General features: G+C 48.9%; 1 protein-coding gene across 5 annotated transcripts in view; it reads left to right on the top strand.

Annotated features, from left to right (window-relative positions):
• The first annotated feature begins 5,298 nt into the window (after positions 1-5,298).
• The window catches only part of LOC144673132 (E3 ubiquitin ligase RNF157-like), an 80,089-nt gene continuing 65,386 nt past the window's right edge, over positions 5,299-20,001 (top strand). For all 5 annotated transcript variants that reach the window (XM_078535122.1, XM_078535118.1, XM_078535120.1 and 2 more), the window contains exon 1: positions 5,299-5,518. In XM_078535122.1, the coding sequence (XP_078391248.1) occupies positions 5,431-5,518 (88 nt within the window). In that variant the 5' untranslated portion in view covers positions 5,299-5,430. The remainder of the gene's footprint in view (positions 5,519-20,001) is intronic.

Genomic DNA, 20,001 nt, shown 5'->3' with positions numbered 1-20,001 from the left:
GCAAGCACCCACATGGACCTTCTGGAGGGGGTACCCAATGTTGGAAGGAGTCTGTTGGTGGAGGAGCCCCCACCCCTCACTGTTTGAGGCCTGAGCAGGGTCACTTTCCGGCTTCCCCCTGACCCTGGACTCCTCCTGCCAGCCTGACAATTGAGGCTGGGTGGGAAATGGCCCTTAAGTGGTCATTAATTGGCCACTTAAGGACCTCAGCCAGGGGGAAGGATTGCCGAGGTGGGGGGTGCCGGCCTGGGCTTCACCCAGCTCATTGTAAAATTGCGGAGAGGTTCAGGCAGGTGGGAGCCCAGGGAAGGCCATCTGAGGAAGGAGTGAGCCCTGCGCACAGAGCCAGCACCAGGGGAACTCTACATTCTGCCTGAGCTTTCCACCAACATCACAAAAACAGATGTCTTGCTCAGTTATCTCGTGGGGTTTGTGGGTCCTGCTCTCTCTGTTGCAGTGTGCGAGTTCCGACATTCGTGATTCCATTCCAATAAACTCCCACCCGGAACTGAAAAATGTCATCAACTTATTTTCCAATTTCCCTCTCTCACCTTCACATCTTTGACACTTCCCTCCTCTTCCTCAATTTCTCTGTCACCATTTCTAGTGGCAACTATCTAATAATATTCCCTATAAATCCACCGACTCCCACAGCTACCTCGACTACAGCTCCTTACACCCTGCTTCCTGTAAGGACTCCATCCCATTCTCCCAGTTTTCCATCTCTGTCACATCTGTTCCGATGATGTTGCCCTTCCAGAACAGCACTTCTGACATGTCCTCCTTTTCCCTCAGCCGAGAATTCCTCCCCACTGAGGTTGACAGGACCCTTGACCATGTCCGACACGTTTCTCGGACTTCTGACCTCACACCTTCCCCTCCCTCCCAGAACCATGATAGGGTCCCCCTTGTCCTCACTTTTCGCCCCACCAGCCTCCGCATTAAAGGATCATCCTCTGTCATTTCCGCCAACTCCAGCATGATGACCACCGCCAAACACATCTTCCCTTCACCACCCACCCTCTCCGTCGGCATTCTGTAGGGATTGTTCCTTCTGGGACACCCTGGTCTGCTCCTCCATCACCCACAACCCCTCATCCCCTTCCCAAGGCACCTTCCCATGCAACCGCAGGAGGTGTAACACCTGCCCCTTTACCTCCTCCCCCCCTCCTCACTGTTCAAGGCCACGATCACCCCTCCCAGGTGAGGCAGAGATATATTTGTACTTCTTTAAGTTTAGGGACTGTGTTCGCTGCTCACAATACCGTCTGCTCCACACTGGGGACTGGGCGTCTGTTCACAATACCGTCTGCTCCACACTGGGGACTGGGTGTCTGCTCACAATACCGTCTGCTCCACACAGGGGACTGGGCGTCTGTTCACAATACCGTCTGCTCCACACTGGGGACTGGGCGTCTGTTCACAATACCGTCTGCTCCACACAGGGGACTGGGCGTCTGTTCACAATACCGTCTGCTCCACACTGGGGACTGGGTGTCTGTTCACAATACCGTCTGCTCCACACTGGGGACTGGGCGTCTGTTCACAATACCGTCTGCTCCACACTGGGGACTGGGTGTCTGTTCACAATACCGTCTGCTCCACACTGGGGACTGGGTGTCTGTTCACAATACCGTCTGCTCCACAGTGGGGACTGGGCGTCTGTTCACAATACCGTCTGCTCCACAGTGGGGACTGGGCGTCTGTTCACAATACCGTCTGCTCCACAGTGGGGACTGGGCGTCTGTTCACAATACCGTCTGCTCCACACAGGGGACTGGGCGTCTGTTCACAATACCGTCTGCTCCACACTGGGGACTGGGCGTCTGTTCACAATACCGTCTGCTCCACACTGGGGACTGGGCGTCTGTTCACAATACCGTCTGCTCCACACAGGGGACTGGGCGTCTGTTCACAATACCGTCTGCTCCACACTGGGGACTGGGCGTCTGTTCACAATACCGTCTGCTCCACACTGGGGACTGGGCGTCTGTTCACAATACCGTCTGCTCCACACTGGGGACTGGGCGTCTGCTCACAATACCGTCTGCTCCACACTGGGGACTGGGCGTCTGTTCACAATACCGTCTGCTCCACACTGGGGACTGGGCGTCTGTTCACAATACCGTCTGCTCCACACTGGGGACTGGGCGTCTGTTCACAATACCGTCTGCTCCACACTGGGGACTGGGCGTCTGTTCACAATACCGTCTGCTCCACACAGGGGACTGGGCGTCTGTTCACAATACCGTCTGCTCCACACAGGGGACTGGGCGTCTGTTCACAATACCGTCTGCTCCACACTGGGGACTGGGCGTCTGTTCACAATACCGTCTGCTCCACACTGGGGACTGGGCGTCTGTTCTGTGGGACACCTTTGCTCAATCTGACATGTGATATATTCCCAACTTCCCATTCCCCCCCCTACCCCCTTCTTTAAAACCTATTACATTTCTAACTTTTCCCAATTCTGATGGAAGGTTATTGACCTGAAACATTGACTCTGTTTCTCTCTCCTCAGAGTTTGCCAGACCTGCTGAGTTTTTCCAGAATTTCCTGTTTTGTCAGATTTCCCTATCATTGGGATAAAAACAAAAAGCTAAAAGCTACTGCGGATGCTGGAAATCCAAAGGGTTGTGGGAGGGGGCCGGAGTAGGACTGGAACAACTCTTTCTCCGGTACATCGATGATTACTTCGGTGCTGCTTCATGCTCTCGTTGGGACCTGGAAAAATTTATTAATTTTGCTTCCAATCTCCACCCCTCCATCATTTTCACATGGTCCATCTCTGACACTTCTCTTCCCTTCCTTGACCTCTCTGTCTCAATTTCTGATGATAGACTGTCCACCAATATCCATTACAAGCCTACGGACTCCCACAGCTACCTCGACTACAGCTCCTCACACCCCGCTTCCTGTAAGGACTCCATCCCATTCTCTCAGTTCCTTCGCCTCCGTCGCATCTGTTCTGATGATGCTACCTTCAAAAACAGCTCCTCTGACATGTCCTCCTTCTTCCTTAACCGAGGTTTTCCACGCACGGTCGTTGACAGGGCCCTCAACCATGTCCGGCCCATATCCCGCGCATCCGCCCTCACGCCTTCTCCTCCCTCTCAGAAACATGATAGGGTCCCCCTTGTCCTCACTTATCACCCCACCAGCCTCCGCATTCAAAGGATCATCCTCCGCCATTTCCGCCAACTCCAGCATGATGCCACCACCAAACACATCTTCCCTTCACCCCCCCGGCGGCATTCCGTAGGGATCGTTCCCTCCGGGACACCCTGGTCCACTCCTCCATCACCCCCTACTCCTCAACCCCCACCTATGGCACCTTCCCATGCCCACGCAGAAGATGCAACACCTGCCCCTTCACCTCCTCTCTCCTCACTGTCCAAGGGCCCAAACACTCCTTTCAAGTGAAGCAGCATTTCACTTGCATTTCCCCTAACTTAGTCTACTGCATTCGTTGCTCCCAATGCGGTCTCCTCTACATTGGAGAGACCAAACGCAAACTGGGCGACCGCTTTGCAGAATACCTTCGGTCTGTCCGCAAGCATGACCCAAACCTCCCTGTCGCTTGCCATTTTAACACTCCACCCTTCTCTCTTGCCCACATGTCTGTCCTTGGCTTGCTGCATTGTTCCAGTGAAGCCCAACGCAAACTGGAGGAACAGCACCTCATCTTCCGACTAGGCACTTTACAGCCTTCCGGGCTGAATATTGAATTCAACAACTTTAGATCTTAAACTCCCTCCCCCATCCCCACCCCGTTTCTCCCCCCTCCCCCTTTTCTTTTCAATAATTTATATAGATTCTTCTTTTCCCACCTATTTCCATTATTTTTAAATCTAAAACTAAAACTTTGTTAGTCTGTCCACCTTCTTAATTAGCACATTCTCTTAGATAATATCACCACCTTCAACACCTCTTTGATCCTTTTGTCTGTGACATCTTTTGATTATCTGCTCCTATCACTGCTTGCTTATCTCCACAATCATCCCACCCTCCACTTCTCTCTCCCCCCGCCCCCCACCTTAAACCAGCTTATAGTTCACCCCTCTCCTAACTATACTTCAGTTCTGCCGAAGGGTCGTGAGGACTCGAAACGTCAACTCTTTTCTTCTCCGCCGATGCTGCCAGACCTGCTGAGTTTTTCCAGGTAATTCTGTTTTTGTTTCCCTATCATTGGGATCTGTTTTATTAATGAGGCACTTTGACACATCCCAAGGTGATGAAATGGGAATTCCTGGTAGATCCTGCTGAATTCTTGCTTAACCCTGGTAGATTCCTGGTGGATGTCAGTAGATCATAGAGGATTCCTGGTGGATCTTGGTGGATTCCTGATGGATTCTGAAATTGCTGGGATATGGAATTCCAGGGAATTCCGGTGTTTTTCATGGTTTGCAGCGGATTTTATTGCAGGAATTCCTCCTCCCCCCCCCCCACCCCCGCTCAGACTCCAGGATCACTGGGGCGGAGGGGGGGATCCGGGATCCCTGGGGTTGGGGGGGGGGATCCGGGATCACTTGGTGGAGGGGGGATCCGGGATCGGTGGGGGGGGGGATCACTGGAGGGGGGGGGGGGGGGGATCCGGGATCACTGGGGGGGGGGGGGGGGATCCGGGATCACTGGGGGGGGGGGGGGGGGAATCCGGGATCACTGGGGGGGGGGGGGGGAATCCGGGATCACTGGGGGGGGGGGGGGGGGGGATCCGGGATCACTGTGGGGGGGGGGGGGGATCCGGGATCACTGTGGGGGGGGGGGGGGGATCCGGGATCACTGGGGGGGGGGGGGGGGTTCCGGGATCACTGGGGTGGGGGGGATCCGGGATCACTGGGGGGGGGGGGGGGGGGATCCGGGATCACTGTGGGGGGGGGGGGGAGATCCGGGATCACTGTGGGGGGGGGGGGGGGATCCGGGATCACTGTGGGGGGGGGGGGGGGATCCGGGATCACTGTGGGGGGGGGGGGGATTCCCGGGGGGGATCCGGGATCACTGTGGGGGGGGGGGGGATTCCCGGGGGGGATCCGGGATCACTGTGGGGGGGGGGGGGGATCCGGGATCACTGTGGGGGGGGGGGGGGGATCCGGGATCACTGGGCGGGGGGGGGGGATCCGGGATCACTGGGCGGGGGGGGGGATCCGGGATCACTGGGCGGGGGGGGGATCCGGGATCACTGGGGGGGGGGGGGATCCGGGATCACTGGGGGGGGGGGGGATTCCCGGGGGGGGGGGTGGAATTTCCCATCTCCCTTTCGCCCAGGTTCAGATGGAAATGAGTTTGGGATAAATTTAATCCGGATTAAAACGCGTGACGGGGACGCGCCGCGGCTGCAGCCTCGGGAACGCGCTTTGCGGACACTCGCCTGAGAAGCCGGTTTGGGATCGGGATCGGGATCCGGGGCGGACACTCGGTCCGGGACCGGGAATGGGAGCGTTAAGCAGCCGCCAGGAGGCCGGAGTGGAGGAGCTGGACATCCCGGCGGGGTCAGTCTACAGATACCCCCCCAAATCCGGTAAGAGACCAGAGAAAAACCCCCAAATCCGGTAAGAGACCAGAGAAAACCCCCCAAATCCGGTAAGAGACCAGAGAAAACCCCCCAAATCCGGTAAGAGACCAGAGAAAACCCCCCAAATCCGGTAAGAATCTACAGATACCCCCCCAAATCCGGTAAGAGACCAGAGAAAACCCCCCAAATCCGGTAAGAGTCTACAGATACCCCCCCAAATCCGGTAAGAGACCAGAGAAAACCCCCCAAATCCGGTAAGAGTCTACAGATACCCCCCCAAATCCGGTAAGGGACCAGAGAAAACCCCCCAAATCCGGTAAGGGACCAGAGAAAACCCCCCAAATCCGGTAAGAGACCAGAGAAAAACCCCCAAATCCGGTAAGAGACCAGAGAAAACCCCCCAAATCCGGTAAGAGTCTACAGATACCCCCCCAAATCCGGTAAGAGACCAGAGAAAACCCCCCAAATCCGGTAAGAGTCTACAGATACCCCCCCAAATCCGGTAAGGGACCAGAGAAAACCCCCCAAATCCGGTAAGGGACCAGAGAAAACCCCCCAAATCCGGTAAGAGACCAGAGAAAAACCCCCAAATCCGGTAAGAGACCAGAGAAAACCCCCCAAATCCGGTAAGAGACCAGAGAAAACCCCCCAAATCCGGTAAGAGACCAGAGAAAACCCCCCAACTCCGGTAAGAGACCAGAGAAAACCCCCCAAATCCGGTAAGGGACCAGAGAAAACCCCCCAAATCCGGTAAGAGACCAGAGAAAAACCCCCAAATCCGGTAAGAATCTACAGATACCCCCCCAAATCCGGTAAGAGACCAGAGAAAACCCCCCAAATCCGGTAAGAGTCCATAGATACCCCCCCAAATCTGGTAAGAATCTACAGATACCCCCCCAAATCCGGTAAGAATCTACAGATACCCCCCCAAATCCGGTAAGAGACCATAGATACCCCCCCAAATCCGGTAAGAATCTACAGATACCCCCCCAAATCCGGTAAGAGACCAGAGAAAACCCCCCAAATCCGGTAAGAGTCTACAGATACCCCCCCAAATCCGGTAAGAGACCATAGATACCCCCCCAAATCCGGTAAGAATCTACAGATACCCCCCCAAATCCGGTAAGAATCTACAGATACCCCCCCAAATCCGGTAAGAGACCAGAGAAAACCCCCCAAATCCGGTAAGAATCTACAGATACCCCCCCAAATCCGGTAAGAGACCAGAGAAAACCCCCCAAATCCGGTAAGAGACCAGAGAAAACCCCCCAAATCCGGTAAGAGACCAGAGAAAACCCCCCAAATCCGGTAAGAGACCAGAGAAAACCCCCCAAATCCGGTAAGAATCTACAGATACCCCCCCAAATCCGGTAAGAGACCAGAGAAAACCCCCCAAATCCGGTAAGAGTCCATAGATACCCCCCCAAATCCGGTAAGAATCTACAGATACCCCCCCAAATCCGGTACGAATCTACAGATACCCCCCCAAATCCGGTAAGAGACCATAGATACCCCCCCAAATCCGGTAAGAATCTACAGATACCCCCCCAAATCCGGTAAGAGACCAGAGAAAACCCCCCAAATCCGGTAAGAGTCTACAGATACCCCCCCAAATCCGGTAAGAGACCATAGATACCCCCCCAAATCCGGTAAGAATCTACAGATACCCCCCCAAATCCGGTAAGAATCTACAGATACCCCCCCAAATCCGGTAAGAGACCAGAGAAAACCCCCCAAATCCGGTAAGAGTCTACAGATACCCTCCCAAATCCGGTAAGAGACCAGAGAAAACCCCCCAAATCCGGTAAGAGTCTACAGATACCCCCCCAAATCCGGTAAGAGACCAGAGAAAACCCCCCAAATCCGGTAAGGGACCAGAGAAAACCCCCCAAATCCGATAAGAATCTACAGATACCCCCCCAAATCCGGTAAGAGACCAGAGAAAACCCCCCAAATCCGGTAAGGGACCAGAGAAAACCCCCCAAATCCGGTAAGAATCTACAGATACCCCCCCAAATCCGGTAAGAATCTACAGATACCCCCCCAAATCCGGTAAGAATCTACAGATACCCCCCAAATCCGGTAAGAATCTACAGATACCCCCCCAAATCCGGTAAGAGACCAGAGAAAACCCCCCAAATCCGGTAAGGGACCATAGATACCCCCCCAAATCCGGTAAGAGACCAGAGAAAACCCCCCAAATCCGGTAAGAATCTACAGATACCCCCCAAATCCGGTAAGAGACCATAGATACCCCCCCAAATCCGGTAAGAATCTACAGATACCCCCCCAAATCCGGTAAGAATCTACAGATACCCCCCCAAATCCGGTAAGAGACCAGAGAAAACCCCCCAAATCCGGTAAGAGTCTACAGATACCCCCCCAAATCCGGTAAGAGACCATAGATACCCCCCAAATCCGGTAAGAGTCCATAGATACCCCCCCAAATCCGGTAAGAGACCATATATACCCCCCCAAATCCGGTAAGAGACCAGAGAAAACCCCCCAAATCCGGTAAGAGTCTAGATACCCCCCAAATCCGGTAAGAGACCATAGATACCCCCCCCCAAATCCGGTAAGAATCTACAGATACCCCCCAAATCCGGTAAGAGTCTACAGATACCCCCCCAAATCCGGTAAGAGTCTACAGATACCCCCCAAATCCGGTAAGAATCTACAGATACCCCCCCAAATCCGGTAAGAGTCTACAGATACCCCCCAAATCCGGTAAGAGTCTACAGATACCCCCCCAAATCCGGTAAGAGTCTACAAAAAAAAACCCCAAATCCTGTAAGAGTCTACAGTAACCCCCCCCTCCACATCCGGTAAGAGTCTACAGCTGCCCATCCAAATCTGGTAAGAGTCTACAGATACCCCCCAAATCTGGTAAGAGTCTACGGATACCCCCCCAAATCCAGTAAGAGTCTACAGAAACCGCCCCCCAAATCCGGTAAGAGTCTACGGATACCCCAAATCCTTTACGATTCTACAGATACTCCCCCAAATCTAGTAAAAGTCTATGGATACCCCCCCAAATCCAGTAAGAGTCTACAGATACCCCCCAAATCCGGTAAGAGTCTACAAAAAAAAACCCATTCCGGTAAGAGTCTACAAAAAAACCCCCAAATCCTGTAAGAGTCTACAGATACCTCCCAAATCCGGTAAGAGTCTACAGATACCCTCAAATCCGGTAAGAATCTACAGATACCCACCCAAATCCGGTAAGAGTCTACAAAAAAAACCCCATTCCGGTAAGAGTCTACAAAAAAAACCCCATTCCGATAAGAGTCTACAAAAAAAAACCCAAATCCGGTAAGAGTCTACAGATACCTCCCAAATCCGGTAAGAGTCTACAGATACCCACCCAAATCCGGTAAGAGTCTACAGATACCCCCCAAATCTGGTAAGAGTCTTCAGATACCCCCCAAATCCGGTAAGAGTCTACAGATACCCCCAAATCAGGTAAGAGTCTACAGATACCCCCCAAATCCGGTAAGAGTCTACAGATACCCACCCAAATCCGGTAAGAGTCTACAGATACCCCCCAAATCCGGTAAGAGTCTACAGATACCCCCCCAAACCCGGTAAGAGTCTACAGATACCCCCCCAAATCCGGTAAGAGTCTACAGATACCCCCAAAATCCAGTAAGAGTCTACAGATACCCCGCCAAATCCGGTAAGAGTCTACAGATACTCCCCCAAATCCGGTAAGAGTCTACAGATACCCCCCCAAACCCGGTAAGAGTCTACAGATACCCCCCAAATCCGGTAAGAGTCTACAGATACCCCCAAAATCCAGTAAGAGTCTACAGATACCCCGCCAAATCTGGTAAGAGTCTACAGATACCCGCCCAAATCCAGTAAGAGTCTACAGATACCTCCCAAATCCGGTAAGAGTCTACAGATACCCCCCAAATCCGGTAAGAGTCTACAGATACCCCCCAAATCCGGTAAGAGTCTACAAAAAAAACCCCAATCCGGTAAGAGTCTGCACAAAAAAACCCAAATCCTGTAAGAGTCTAAAGATACCCTCCCAAATTCGGTAAGAGTCTATAGATACCTCCCAAATCTGTTAAGAGTCAACAGTTACCCCCCCAAATCTGGTATGAGTCTACAGATACCCACCCAAATCTAGTAAGAGTCTACAGATACCTCCCAAATCCGGTAAGAGTCTACAGATACCCCCCAAATCCGGTAAGAGTCTACAGATACCCCCCAAATCCGGTAAGAGTCTACAAAAAAAACCCCAATCCGGTAAGAGTCTGCACAAAAAAACCCAAATCCTGTAAGAGTCTAAAGATACCCTCCCAAATTCGGTAAGAGTCTATAAATACCTCCCAAATCCGGTAAGAGTCTACAGATACCCCCCAAATCTGGTAAGAGTCTACAAATACCCCCCCAAATCTGGTAAGAGTCTACAGATACCCCCCCAAAATCCGGTAAGAGTCTACAGATACCCCGCCAAATCCGGTAAGAGTCTACAGATACCCCCCCAAAATCCGGTAAGAATCTATAGATACCCCTAACTCTACTCCAGTAAGACAGAGTCTACAGATACCCCCCAAATCTGGTAAGAGGCTGCAGATACTCCCCACATCTGGTAAGGGATTCTACAAATAGCCCCCACCACCACCCACCCCACTCATACCAGTAACAGAGGCTTCAAAATCAGACTCCCTGTACCAGTTAATGAATGGTCGGGATGAGATACACTGGGCTGTATTCTCACTGAGTCAGGTTGACTTGGGCGATTTTTTAGAAATGGCCGGCTGCATCTGATTCCGGGATTCCCAATTCCATTTTCAGGCTGTGTGATTTTTTTTTTTCATTCACGGGATGTGGGCTTCCCTGGCTGGGCCAGCATTTATTGCCCATCCCTAATTGCCCCTTGAGAAGGTGGTGGTGAGCTGCCTTCTTGAACCGCTGCAGTCCATGTGGTGTAGGTACACCCACAGTGCTGTTAGGGAGGGAGTTCCAGGATTTTGACCCAGTGACAGTGAAGGAACGGCGATATATTTCCAAGTCAGGATGGTGAGTGACTTGTAGGGGAACCTCCAGGTGGTGGTGTTCCCATGTGTCTGCTGCCCTTGTCCTTCCAGATGGTAGTGCTCATGGGTTTGGAAGGTGCTGCTGAAGGAGCCTTGGTGAATCCCTACAGTGCATCTTGCTGATGGTACACACTGCTGCTACTGTGCGTCGGTGGTAGAGGGAGTGAATGTTTGTGGTTGTGGTGCCAATCAGGTAGGACTGCTTTGTCCTGGATGGTGTTGAGCTTCTTGAGTATTGTGGGAGCTGCACTCATCCAGGCAAGTGGGGAGTATTCCATCACACTCCTGATTTGTGCCTTGTAGATGATGGACAGGCTTTGGATAGTGGGAGATTCAGTGATGGTAATGCCATTGAACATCAAGGGACGATGGTTAGATTCCCTCTTGTTGGAGATGGTCATTGCCTGACTCTTGTGTGGTGCGAATGTTACTTGCCACTTGTCAGCCCAAGCTTGGATATTGTCCAGGTCTTGCTGCATTTGGACATGGACTGCTTCAGTATCTGAGGAGTCTCAAATGGTGCTGAACATTGTGCAACCATCAGCGAACATTCCCACTTCTGACCTTATGATGGAAGGAAGGTCATTGATGAAGCAGCTGAAGATGGTTGGGCCCAGGACACTACCCTGAGGAACTCCTACAGTGATGTTCTGGAACTGAGATGACTGACCTCCAACAACCACAACCATCTTCCTTTGTGCTGGGTATGACTCCAACCAGCAGAGAGTTTTCCCCCTGATCTCCATTGACTCCAGTTTTGCTAGGGCTCCTTGATGCCACACTCTGTCAAATGCTGCCTTGATGTCAAGGGCAGTCACTCTCACTTCACCTCAGGAGTTCAGCTCTTTTGTCCATGTTTGAACCAAGGCTGTAATGAGGTCAGGAGCTGAGTGGCCCTGGCGGTACCCAAACTGGGTGTCAGTGAGCAGGTTATTGCTAAGCAAGTACCGCTTGATAGCACTGTTCATGACCCTTTCCATTACTGATAATCAAGAGTAGACTGATGGGGCAGTAATTGGCCAGGTTGGATTTGTCCTGTTTTTTGTGTACAGGTCATACCTGGGCAATTTTCCACATAGTCGGGTAGATGCCAGTGTTGTAGCTGTACTGGAACAGCTTGGCCAGGGACGTGGCAAGTTCTGGAGCACAAATCTTCAGTACTATTGCCAGAATATTGTCAGGGCCCATAGCTGTTGCAATATCCAGTGCCTTCAGCTGTTTCTTGATATCAGATGGAGTGAATCAAATTGGCTGAAGACTGACATCTGTGATGCTGGGGACCTCCGGAGGAGGCCGAGATGGATCATCCACTTGGCACTTTTGGCTGAAGATTGTTGCAAATTCTTCAGCCTTATCTTTTGCACTGCTGTGCTGGGCTCCCCTATCGTCGAGGATGGGGATATTTGTGGAGTCTCCTCCTCCAGTGAGTTGTTTAATTGTCCACCACCTTTCATAACTGGATGTGACAGGACTGCAGAGCTTAGATCTGATCCATTGGTTGTGGGATCGCTTAGCTCTGCCTATCACTTGCTGCTTATGCTGTTTGGCACGCAAGTAACTCTGTGTTATAGCTTCACCAGGTTGCTATATTTTGCTATATATACCTCATTTTTAGGTATGCCCGGTGCTGCTCCTGGCATGTCCTCCTGCACTCATCAATGAACCAGGGTTGACCCCCTGGCTTGATGGTAAGTGCAGAGTGGGGGATATGCTGGGCCATGAGGTTACAGATTGTGTTCGAGTACAATTCTGCTGCTGCTGATGGCCCACAGTGCCTCATGGATGCTCAGTCTTGAGTTGCTAGATCTGTTCGAAATCTATCCCATTTAGCATGGTGGTAGTACCACACGATGGAGGGTATCCTCAATGTGAAGGTGGGACTTCGTCTCCACAACGACTGTGTGGTGGTCACTCCTACCGATACTGTCATGGACAGATGTATCTGCAGCAGACAGGTTGGTGAGGATGAGGTCAGGTATGTTTTTCCCTCTTGTTGGTTCCCTCACCACCTGCCGCAGACCCAGTCTAGTCTTTTAGGACTCAGCCAGCTCGGTCAGTAGTGGTGCTACCAAGCCACTCTTGGTGATGGACATTGAAGTTCCCCACCCAGAGTACATTCTGCGCCCTTGTCACCCTCAGTGCCTCCTCCAAGTGGTGTTCAACATGGAGGAGCATTGATTCATCAGCTGAGGGAGGGCGGTACGTGGTAATTAGCAGGAGGTTTCCTTGCCTATGTTTGACCTGATGCCATGAGACTGCATGGGGTTGGAGTCAATGTTGAGGACTCTCAGGGCAACTCCCTCCCGACTGTATACCACTGTGCTGCCACCTCTGCTGGGTCTGTCCTGCTGGTGGGACAGGACATATCCAGGGATGGTTATGGTGGTGTCTGGGACATTGTCTGTAAGGTATGATTCTGTGAGGATGACTATGTCAGGCTGTTGCTTGACTACTCGGTGAGACAGCTCTCCCAATTTTGGCATAGCCTCCAGATATTAGTAAGGAGGACTCTGCAGGGTCGACAGGGCTGCGATTGCCATTGTCGTTTACAGTGCCTTGGTCAATGCTGGGTGGTCCGTCCAGTTTTTCCTTTTTTGTAACTTTGTTTGTTACAACTGAACAGTTTGCTAGGCCATTTCAGAGGACATTTAAGAGTCAACCACATTGTCATATGTAGGCCGGACCAGGTAAGGACGATAGATTTCCTTCCCTAAAGGGCATCAGTGAACCAGATGGGTTTTTATAACAATCAATAATGGTTTCATGGTCATCATTAGACTTTTAATTCCACATTTTTATTGAACTCAAATTCCACCATCTGCTGTGGCAGATTCGAACCTGGGTCCCCAGAGCATTACCCTGGGTCTCTGGATTACCAGTCCAGTGACAATACCACTATGCCATTGCGTATTTCCTACTCCTCCACAATTTTCATGAAGTCAGGCCAGGGCTTTGGCTTCTTACAGGAGTTGTGAACCTGAGTCTGTATGAAGGGACCTTTCAAAAAGTATGTTCCCTATGCCAAGTTACACCCCCATCCATCACCTATGTCCCCTCATGCCCCCTAGGCCAAACTATGGCACTTCCATCCGCATTGACCCACTACAGACTTTGTAGAATCAATGAACCCTGTCCTGAAATGTGTAAAAAAACCTTGCGGAGAAAAAAGTCATTCAGTGAGAAGTTTCTCCTATTGAAGAAGAAGTACAAACTAATAACAGTGTCAATCATCCAGTTTTGAACTCTCAAAGACTACAAACCCTTGAAACCACTTAACATTGTGTAAATAAGCATTGGGAAATCGAGCACAGAGATGGGAAGGCCTGAGCTGTCAATCAAACAATGTTTCCCCTGAGGAACAGGTGTTTGTCTAATATTATTGCTGTCTGGGCTCTCAGCCAACAATTTATAATGAGGTTTCAAAAGCACTCCTCTTTGAAAACTTTCACCCTGCAAAAATGCAGTTTTTATATCAATCGACCTACATTCCCATGAATATGTGGCTAAGAGAGCTAAGAAAACCTTCAAGATGACTTTTCCTGCTGTGGGAGAGTCCACCTTAACATCCCGATCTCCAAGTCTCTCTTCGAAACCCCAAACCACTCGTCCCACTTTCACCTTATATGTCCCATCTGGATGTATTTTTTCCATACATATTATATTTACAGAGAGAGGGGGAGGATGGTGGAGAGAGACTAAGACAGTGAAGACCCCCTTTTGGAACCTCAGAAAATCTGAGTGATTTTCAGTGAATGAATGAATTTTAAAAATAAACTCATTGTTAGTTAGTCACTTGCTTCACTGTCCCTGGATTAATTTTTGCAATTCGGCCTTTTCAAAAGGATGTGACTGGGAGCTGGGCAGAGTCTACACATCGGAGACCACCAGATCCTGAGTCTATTCACCCCCATCCACTCCTCTGTTTTACTATCTCTACCCCTCTGTTTCCCCTCACTCACTCCCCCCGCCCCTCTCTCTCTCTCTCTTCACCCATCTCTCTTATTGAGGGAGAAAGATGGAGAGACTGAGGAAGAGAGAAGAGACTGAGAATTTTACAGTCAGAGATCAGTGAAGTGAATTAAATTGGCTGTCGGGCCTTTACATTTAACCCTTACATCACTTGCTCTCAGACACAGGCCCTGTGTTCTTGGTGATTTAGACCCGGGTCCAAGTTCTGGCCTTTTGAATTGCGCTCTGGAAAGTTCCTGCCTCCCTTTTTATATAATGATGCGCTGTGGCCATGTTTTATATTTATCAATGATTTACTGAGAGAAATGGGGGCTGTGGTTGGGGGGGTGGAAATGGGAGCAATCCTCACTCAGCCCATCAGTAAACTGAATTCAGGGAGTGTAGCCACGGCTGCAGGCCACATAGGCACAGCAAGATCCCACGTTCAAGGTGATGTGAGCCAGTTATACTTCCCCCAGACCCAGAAAAGGCTAATCTCCCTCTTCAAAACTTGGGAGGGGGTGAGGGTCTGATTGTTTTGCAAAATTTTGGAAGGCTTCAGAGAAATGAGTGAGTGCAATTCGACCCCCCCACCCCTCACTCTGCTCCTGTCCAATTGATCATCTGACCTTCAACACTGTAAACATAACAATAAATAAACAATATAAAAAAATACATGCCTTTACACAGCGTCACATTGAGAAAATCAATTCCAGGACCTCAGAAACATTGGAAAGTCAATACATCAATGTTGACAATTGCACTGCACAGCAGGATCCCACAAACATCCCCACCATGGCCACACTGGAGAAACCCCAAATCCTGTCTCTTCCCCTTTCAGAAACACCAGACCACACCCCCCACCACTATTTCCCGCAATATATCCTCTTTCCCAGCTCTCTCTCTCTCCCTCTCTCTCTGTTTCTCACATGCCAGAATATGGAGAAGCAGAGAGAGAGAGAGAGAACTAAAGTCAGGACCTCAATAAACTCCATTCAAAATGGTTCCCGCACATTTCATTAAAGCCTCAATTCATCGCAGTGTCTAAAACAGCAGCATTATTCGGGGAAACATCCTCACGTGAACAAGTTTCACTTCAGGCCCTCCCACCAGCTTCACCAGTCGCTGAATTAATTTTCAAAGTGTGCTCACTGCTGGTCACTTAGGAAACCCTGTTTGGTATTTGCGCACAGAAAGATCCCACACACTGCAACGTGCTCACAGTCAGGTCAAAGTATTTTAGGGTTGAGAATTGATGAAAAAGGCAAGGCAGGGAAATATATTTAAACAAAATGGCACAGATTGGCCCCTCAGTGACACAGTTTCTTTTCACAAATCCAAACTTCTGGGAGGCTGGGAGTGAGGGTCTTTTCTCCAGAGGCTGGGAGCTGGGCAGTGACTGCACGCCGGAGACCCCCAGATCCTCGTCTCTCCCCTCCCTGTCCCTCTCTCTCCTGTTTCCCTCCCTCTCCCCTTTCTCTCTCCCTCCCTCCCTGATAACTCACAATGGAAGTAGAAAGACGGGAGAGAGTGAGAGAGAGACAGCAAGAAAACGCACAATCATATCTCAAATCAAATGAATTCAAGTGGCTGCTGCACATTTTGTTTCACCGTCACATTCATGGCCTAAAACACAGGCCTTATTGGGGAGTTCAGACAATGCACAGCCCCTCCCGAGGGGCTTGAAATTAGGCCTTGAATTGGGCCTAGTCGCAGAGGCTGCATTAAAACTCAGGGACAGGAACAGGCCCCAGTCTAACAACATTCCTCTCCCCCCACAGCTCAGCTCAACCCTCACAGACAGGGCTGGAAGGAGTGAGAGGGAAATGGGACCCACTCCCCCTGACCTGGATAGAGTGGATGTGGGGAAGATGTTTCCATTAGTAGGAGAGACTAGGACCCGAGGGCACAGCCTCAGAGTAAAGGGAAGACCTTTTAGAACAGAGATGAGGAGAAACTTCTTTAGCCAGAGAGTGGTGAATCTATGGAATTCATTGCCACAGAAGGCTGTGGAGGCCAGGTCATTGAGTGTATTTAAGACCGAGATAGATAGGTTCTTAATTGGTAAGGGGATCAAAGGTTACGGGGAGAAGGCAGGAGAATGGGGTTGAGAAACTTAACAGTCCTGATTGAATGGCGGAGCAGACTCGATGGGCTGAAGGGCCTAATTTCTGCTCCTATGTCTTATGGTCTAACATTTTACCTGCCCGCCACCGCACTTAGTGCAAATCTGGGATGATTCTGTCAAGGAGACCAAAACTGTACACAGTATTCCAGATATGATCTCACTAATGCCTGTAGAACTGTAGTAAAACATCCCTCCTTTTATACTTGATTCCTATTGCAATAAATACCAATATTCCATTTGCCTTCCTAATCATTTGCTGTTCCTGCATATTAACCTTTTGTGGTTCATGTACCAGGACATCCTGATCCCTCTGTACCGGAGAGTTCTGCAAACCCTTTCATTTAAATAATTTGCTGCTTTTCTATTCTTCCTGACACAGTGGACAAGTTCACATTTTCCCACATTATATTCCATCTGCCACATTTTTGCCCACTCACTTAACCTATCTATATCCCTTTGCAGACTCTCTACCTCCTCTTCACAACTTACTTTCCTACCTATCTTTATGTCATCAGCAAATTTAGCAACCATACCTTCAGTCCCTTCATCCAAGTCATTGATGTAGATTGTAAATAGTTGAGAACCCAGCACTGATCCCTGTGGTTCTCCACTAGTTTTAGTTTGCCAACCTGAAAATTACCCATTTATTCCTACTCTCTGCTTCCTGTTAGCTAACCAATACTCTATCCACGCTAACATGTTACCCCCTATACCATGAGCTTTTATTTTGTGAAGTAACCTTTCATGTGGCACCTTATTGAATGCCTTTTGGAAATCCAAGTACACCACATCTACAGGTTCCCTTTATCCATGTTGCTTGTTACTTCCTCAAAGAATTCTAATAAATTAATCAAATATGATTTTCCTTTCACAAAACCATGTTGACTCTGCCTGATTGCATTGAGATTTTCTAAATGTTTCTCCTTAATAATAGATTCTAGCATTTTCCCTATAACAGATGTTAGGCTAACTGTTCTTTCACACAGGCCCCTGTAGTTCTTCCTGTATACCCCACCCTACCATGTGGTTACTGTTAGGGGGCCTATAAACCACTACCACAAGTGACTTCCTACCTTTGCTATTTCTTATCTCTACTCAACCTGAAACTGCATCTTGATCTTTAGAACTAAGATCATCTCTCTCTATTGCACTAATTTCATCCTTAATTAACAGAGTTACCCTTCCTGGCTTCCTGTCCTTCTGAAATGTCATGTATCCTTGAATGTTTAGGTCCCAGCCATGGTCACCTTGCAGCCACATCTCAGTAACAACTATCAGATCATGCATATTTATTTCTATTTGAACTGAAATTCATCCATTATGAATGCTATGTGCATTCAGATGCAAAGCCTTTAGTTCTGTCTTTTTACTATTTTTGCAAACTTTGGCCTTATTTGCTGGTGCACTCTTTAGTTTGTACACTCTGTCCCTTCCTGCCATGCTCTGATTATCATTCCCTTATTACTACCTTTCTCTCTTGTTTTGTCCTTTCCCTTTAATTTACCACATGCTCCCTCACATGATCCTTCCCCCCACCCCACTATTTAGATTAAAGCCCTCTCTACTGCCCTAGTTATATGACTCGCCAGAACACTGGTCTCAGGGTAATCTCTTCAATGAGCTTTGTGTCCTCATCATCAACTACTCCTGTATCCTTTAGTAGGATTTTTAATCCATGACAAGAGGGATGAGCAAATTGTCCATGTAACTTTTGCTCTTTTCTCTCAAAACTCCTATTGCCTGGAGCCATTAACAATCTGAGAATCTAAACTCCAGTTAAGACCAGGAGCCTGTCCACATGCGACACTTCAGCACAATCCAACAATTTGAAAGTGAACACTGAACAAGGAATTTCTGCAATCTTTGATATAGTCTATTAACGTCCATGATACATTCCTCTCTGGGATAACCATCTGTCTTCCCAAATTTACCAAAATCTGACCATGTCTCGTCGGCATTTAACAGATCATCTTTCATATAAATACTATCCATGAAACTTAATAGAATATCCAAACCTTGATCGTGTATCCAACTGACGGGAATCCAGTTCACAAAAATACTTTGCTGCTGATTTGACATCAGGAGGTGACAATGCCAAGACTATAACTTGTTTTCTCTTGGGTAAAGCTATGACCCGTATACTCATTTTTCCACTGGTTATAAAGTTTGGATTTGGAGAACAATGGTAGATAATCATATCTGACACTTTTTAACCTGCCTTCAGCATTTTCTTTCACAAAGGTAATTCAGATTACTTATTATGTCTGAAACAAAATCTTAGTTTCCAATTGGGATTTTAAAAATTAAAGGTAAAAGTTTTATTAACAAGAAGAAAAGAAAACTTAAGCACTGAAGATTACAGTTACACAATTAAACTTAGTCTTACAAAACATTCCCCCAAAAGACTCCCTACTTGGTCAGACCCACAAGTAAACAACTTCCAGGCAACACTCCATTGTAGATGTTTAACTATAAAAATCCAGTAATATTACTCAAGGGAAACTGCTGTAGCTTCATTAAAGGCAAACCACATGACCTCTTAACCTCTCTTCCATTCTGCTGTGGAAATCCAAGACTTCAGAACAAGACTGCTTTTTGCAGTCTAAGACTTTTCTGGCTTGACTGGGTGGCTGATTCAAACTGCATCTTCTCCCAGCCTAGCGCTGTTTCCAGGAGATATTCCTCACACGGCCAACAGCCAACCGCTAAGCTCTCCAAAGTAACTCAAAAATACCTTTCCCTCCTTTCACCTCAGGTTCCATTGTTCTCACACCTCTTTGAAACTCAGACCCTTCCAGATATAAAATCTTTCATGTTTCTATTTTATCTCTGCTTTCGGGTCAATGAAATGTAATATACCCTCTTCTGTTTACCCATGGAACTCCTGTAATATGCAGAAATGTTTCTTGTCTGACTTCCCTTTGATAGTCAAATGAACTCTCAACTTATCTAAAAGTGCAAATGTTAGATCCAACCTATTAACTTGTACCTCAAACACCCCATTATAACTCATTACAAATCCACAAACCTTACATCTCTATCCTTTCATGTCTTAAACCTTCCAGACAACCTGTCTCTAGTAACCTTCCCCAAGTTTAATTAAATCATTTATACTGACACACAACCTTCCTCACAGAATAACACAATATTCCTCAAAAATATTAAAAAGCATCCATTCTCATGCCATGTTTTCTGGTCCTAAGCCAGTTGGTGAAGTATGAAATTAGACTTAGTAATGGATTTCTTCACATGGGTGTTATGTTTGACTCCAAGATTTTAACCACATACCCACCCTAAACTAAGACCACTTACTTTCACCTCTGTAACATTGTCTGACCCCACCCCTGTTTTAGCTCATCTGCCGC

The sequence above is a fragment of the Cetorhinus maximus genome, unplaced genomic scaffold (assembly GCF_964194155.1).
Source record: "Cetorhinus maximus unplaced genomic scaffold, sCetMax3.hap1.1 HAP1_SCAFFOLD_298, whole genome shotgun sequence".
Classification (NCBI taxonomy): Eukaryota; Metazoa; Chordata; class Chondrichthyes; order Lamniformes; family Cetorhinidae; genus Cetorhinus; species Cetorhinus maximus.
This window is presented reverse-complemented; position numbering and strand designations above follow the sequence as displayed.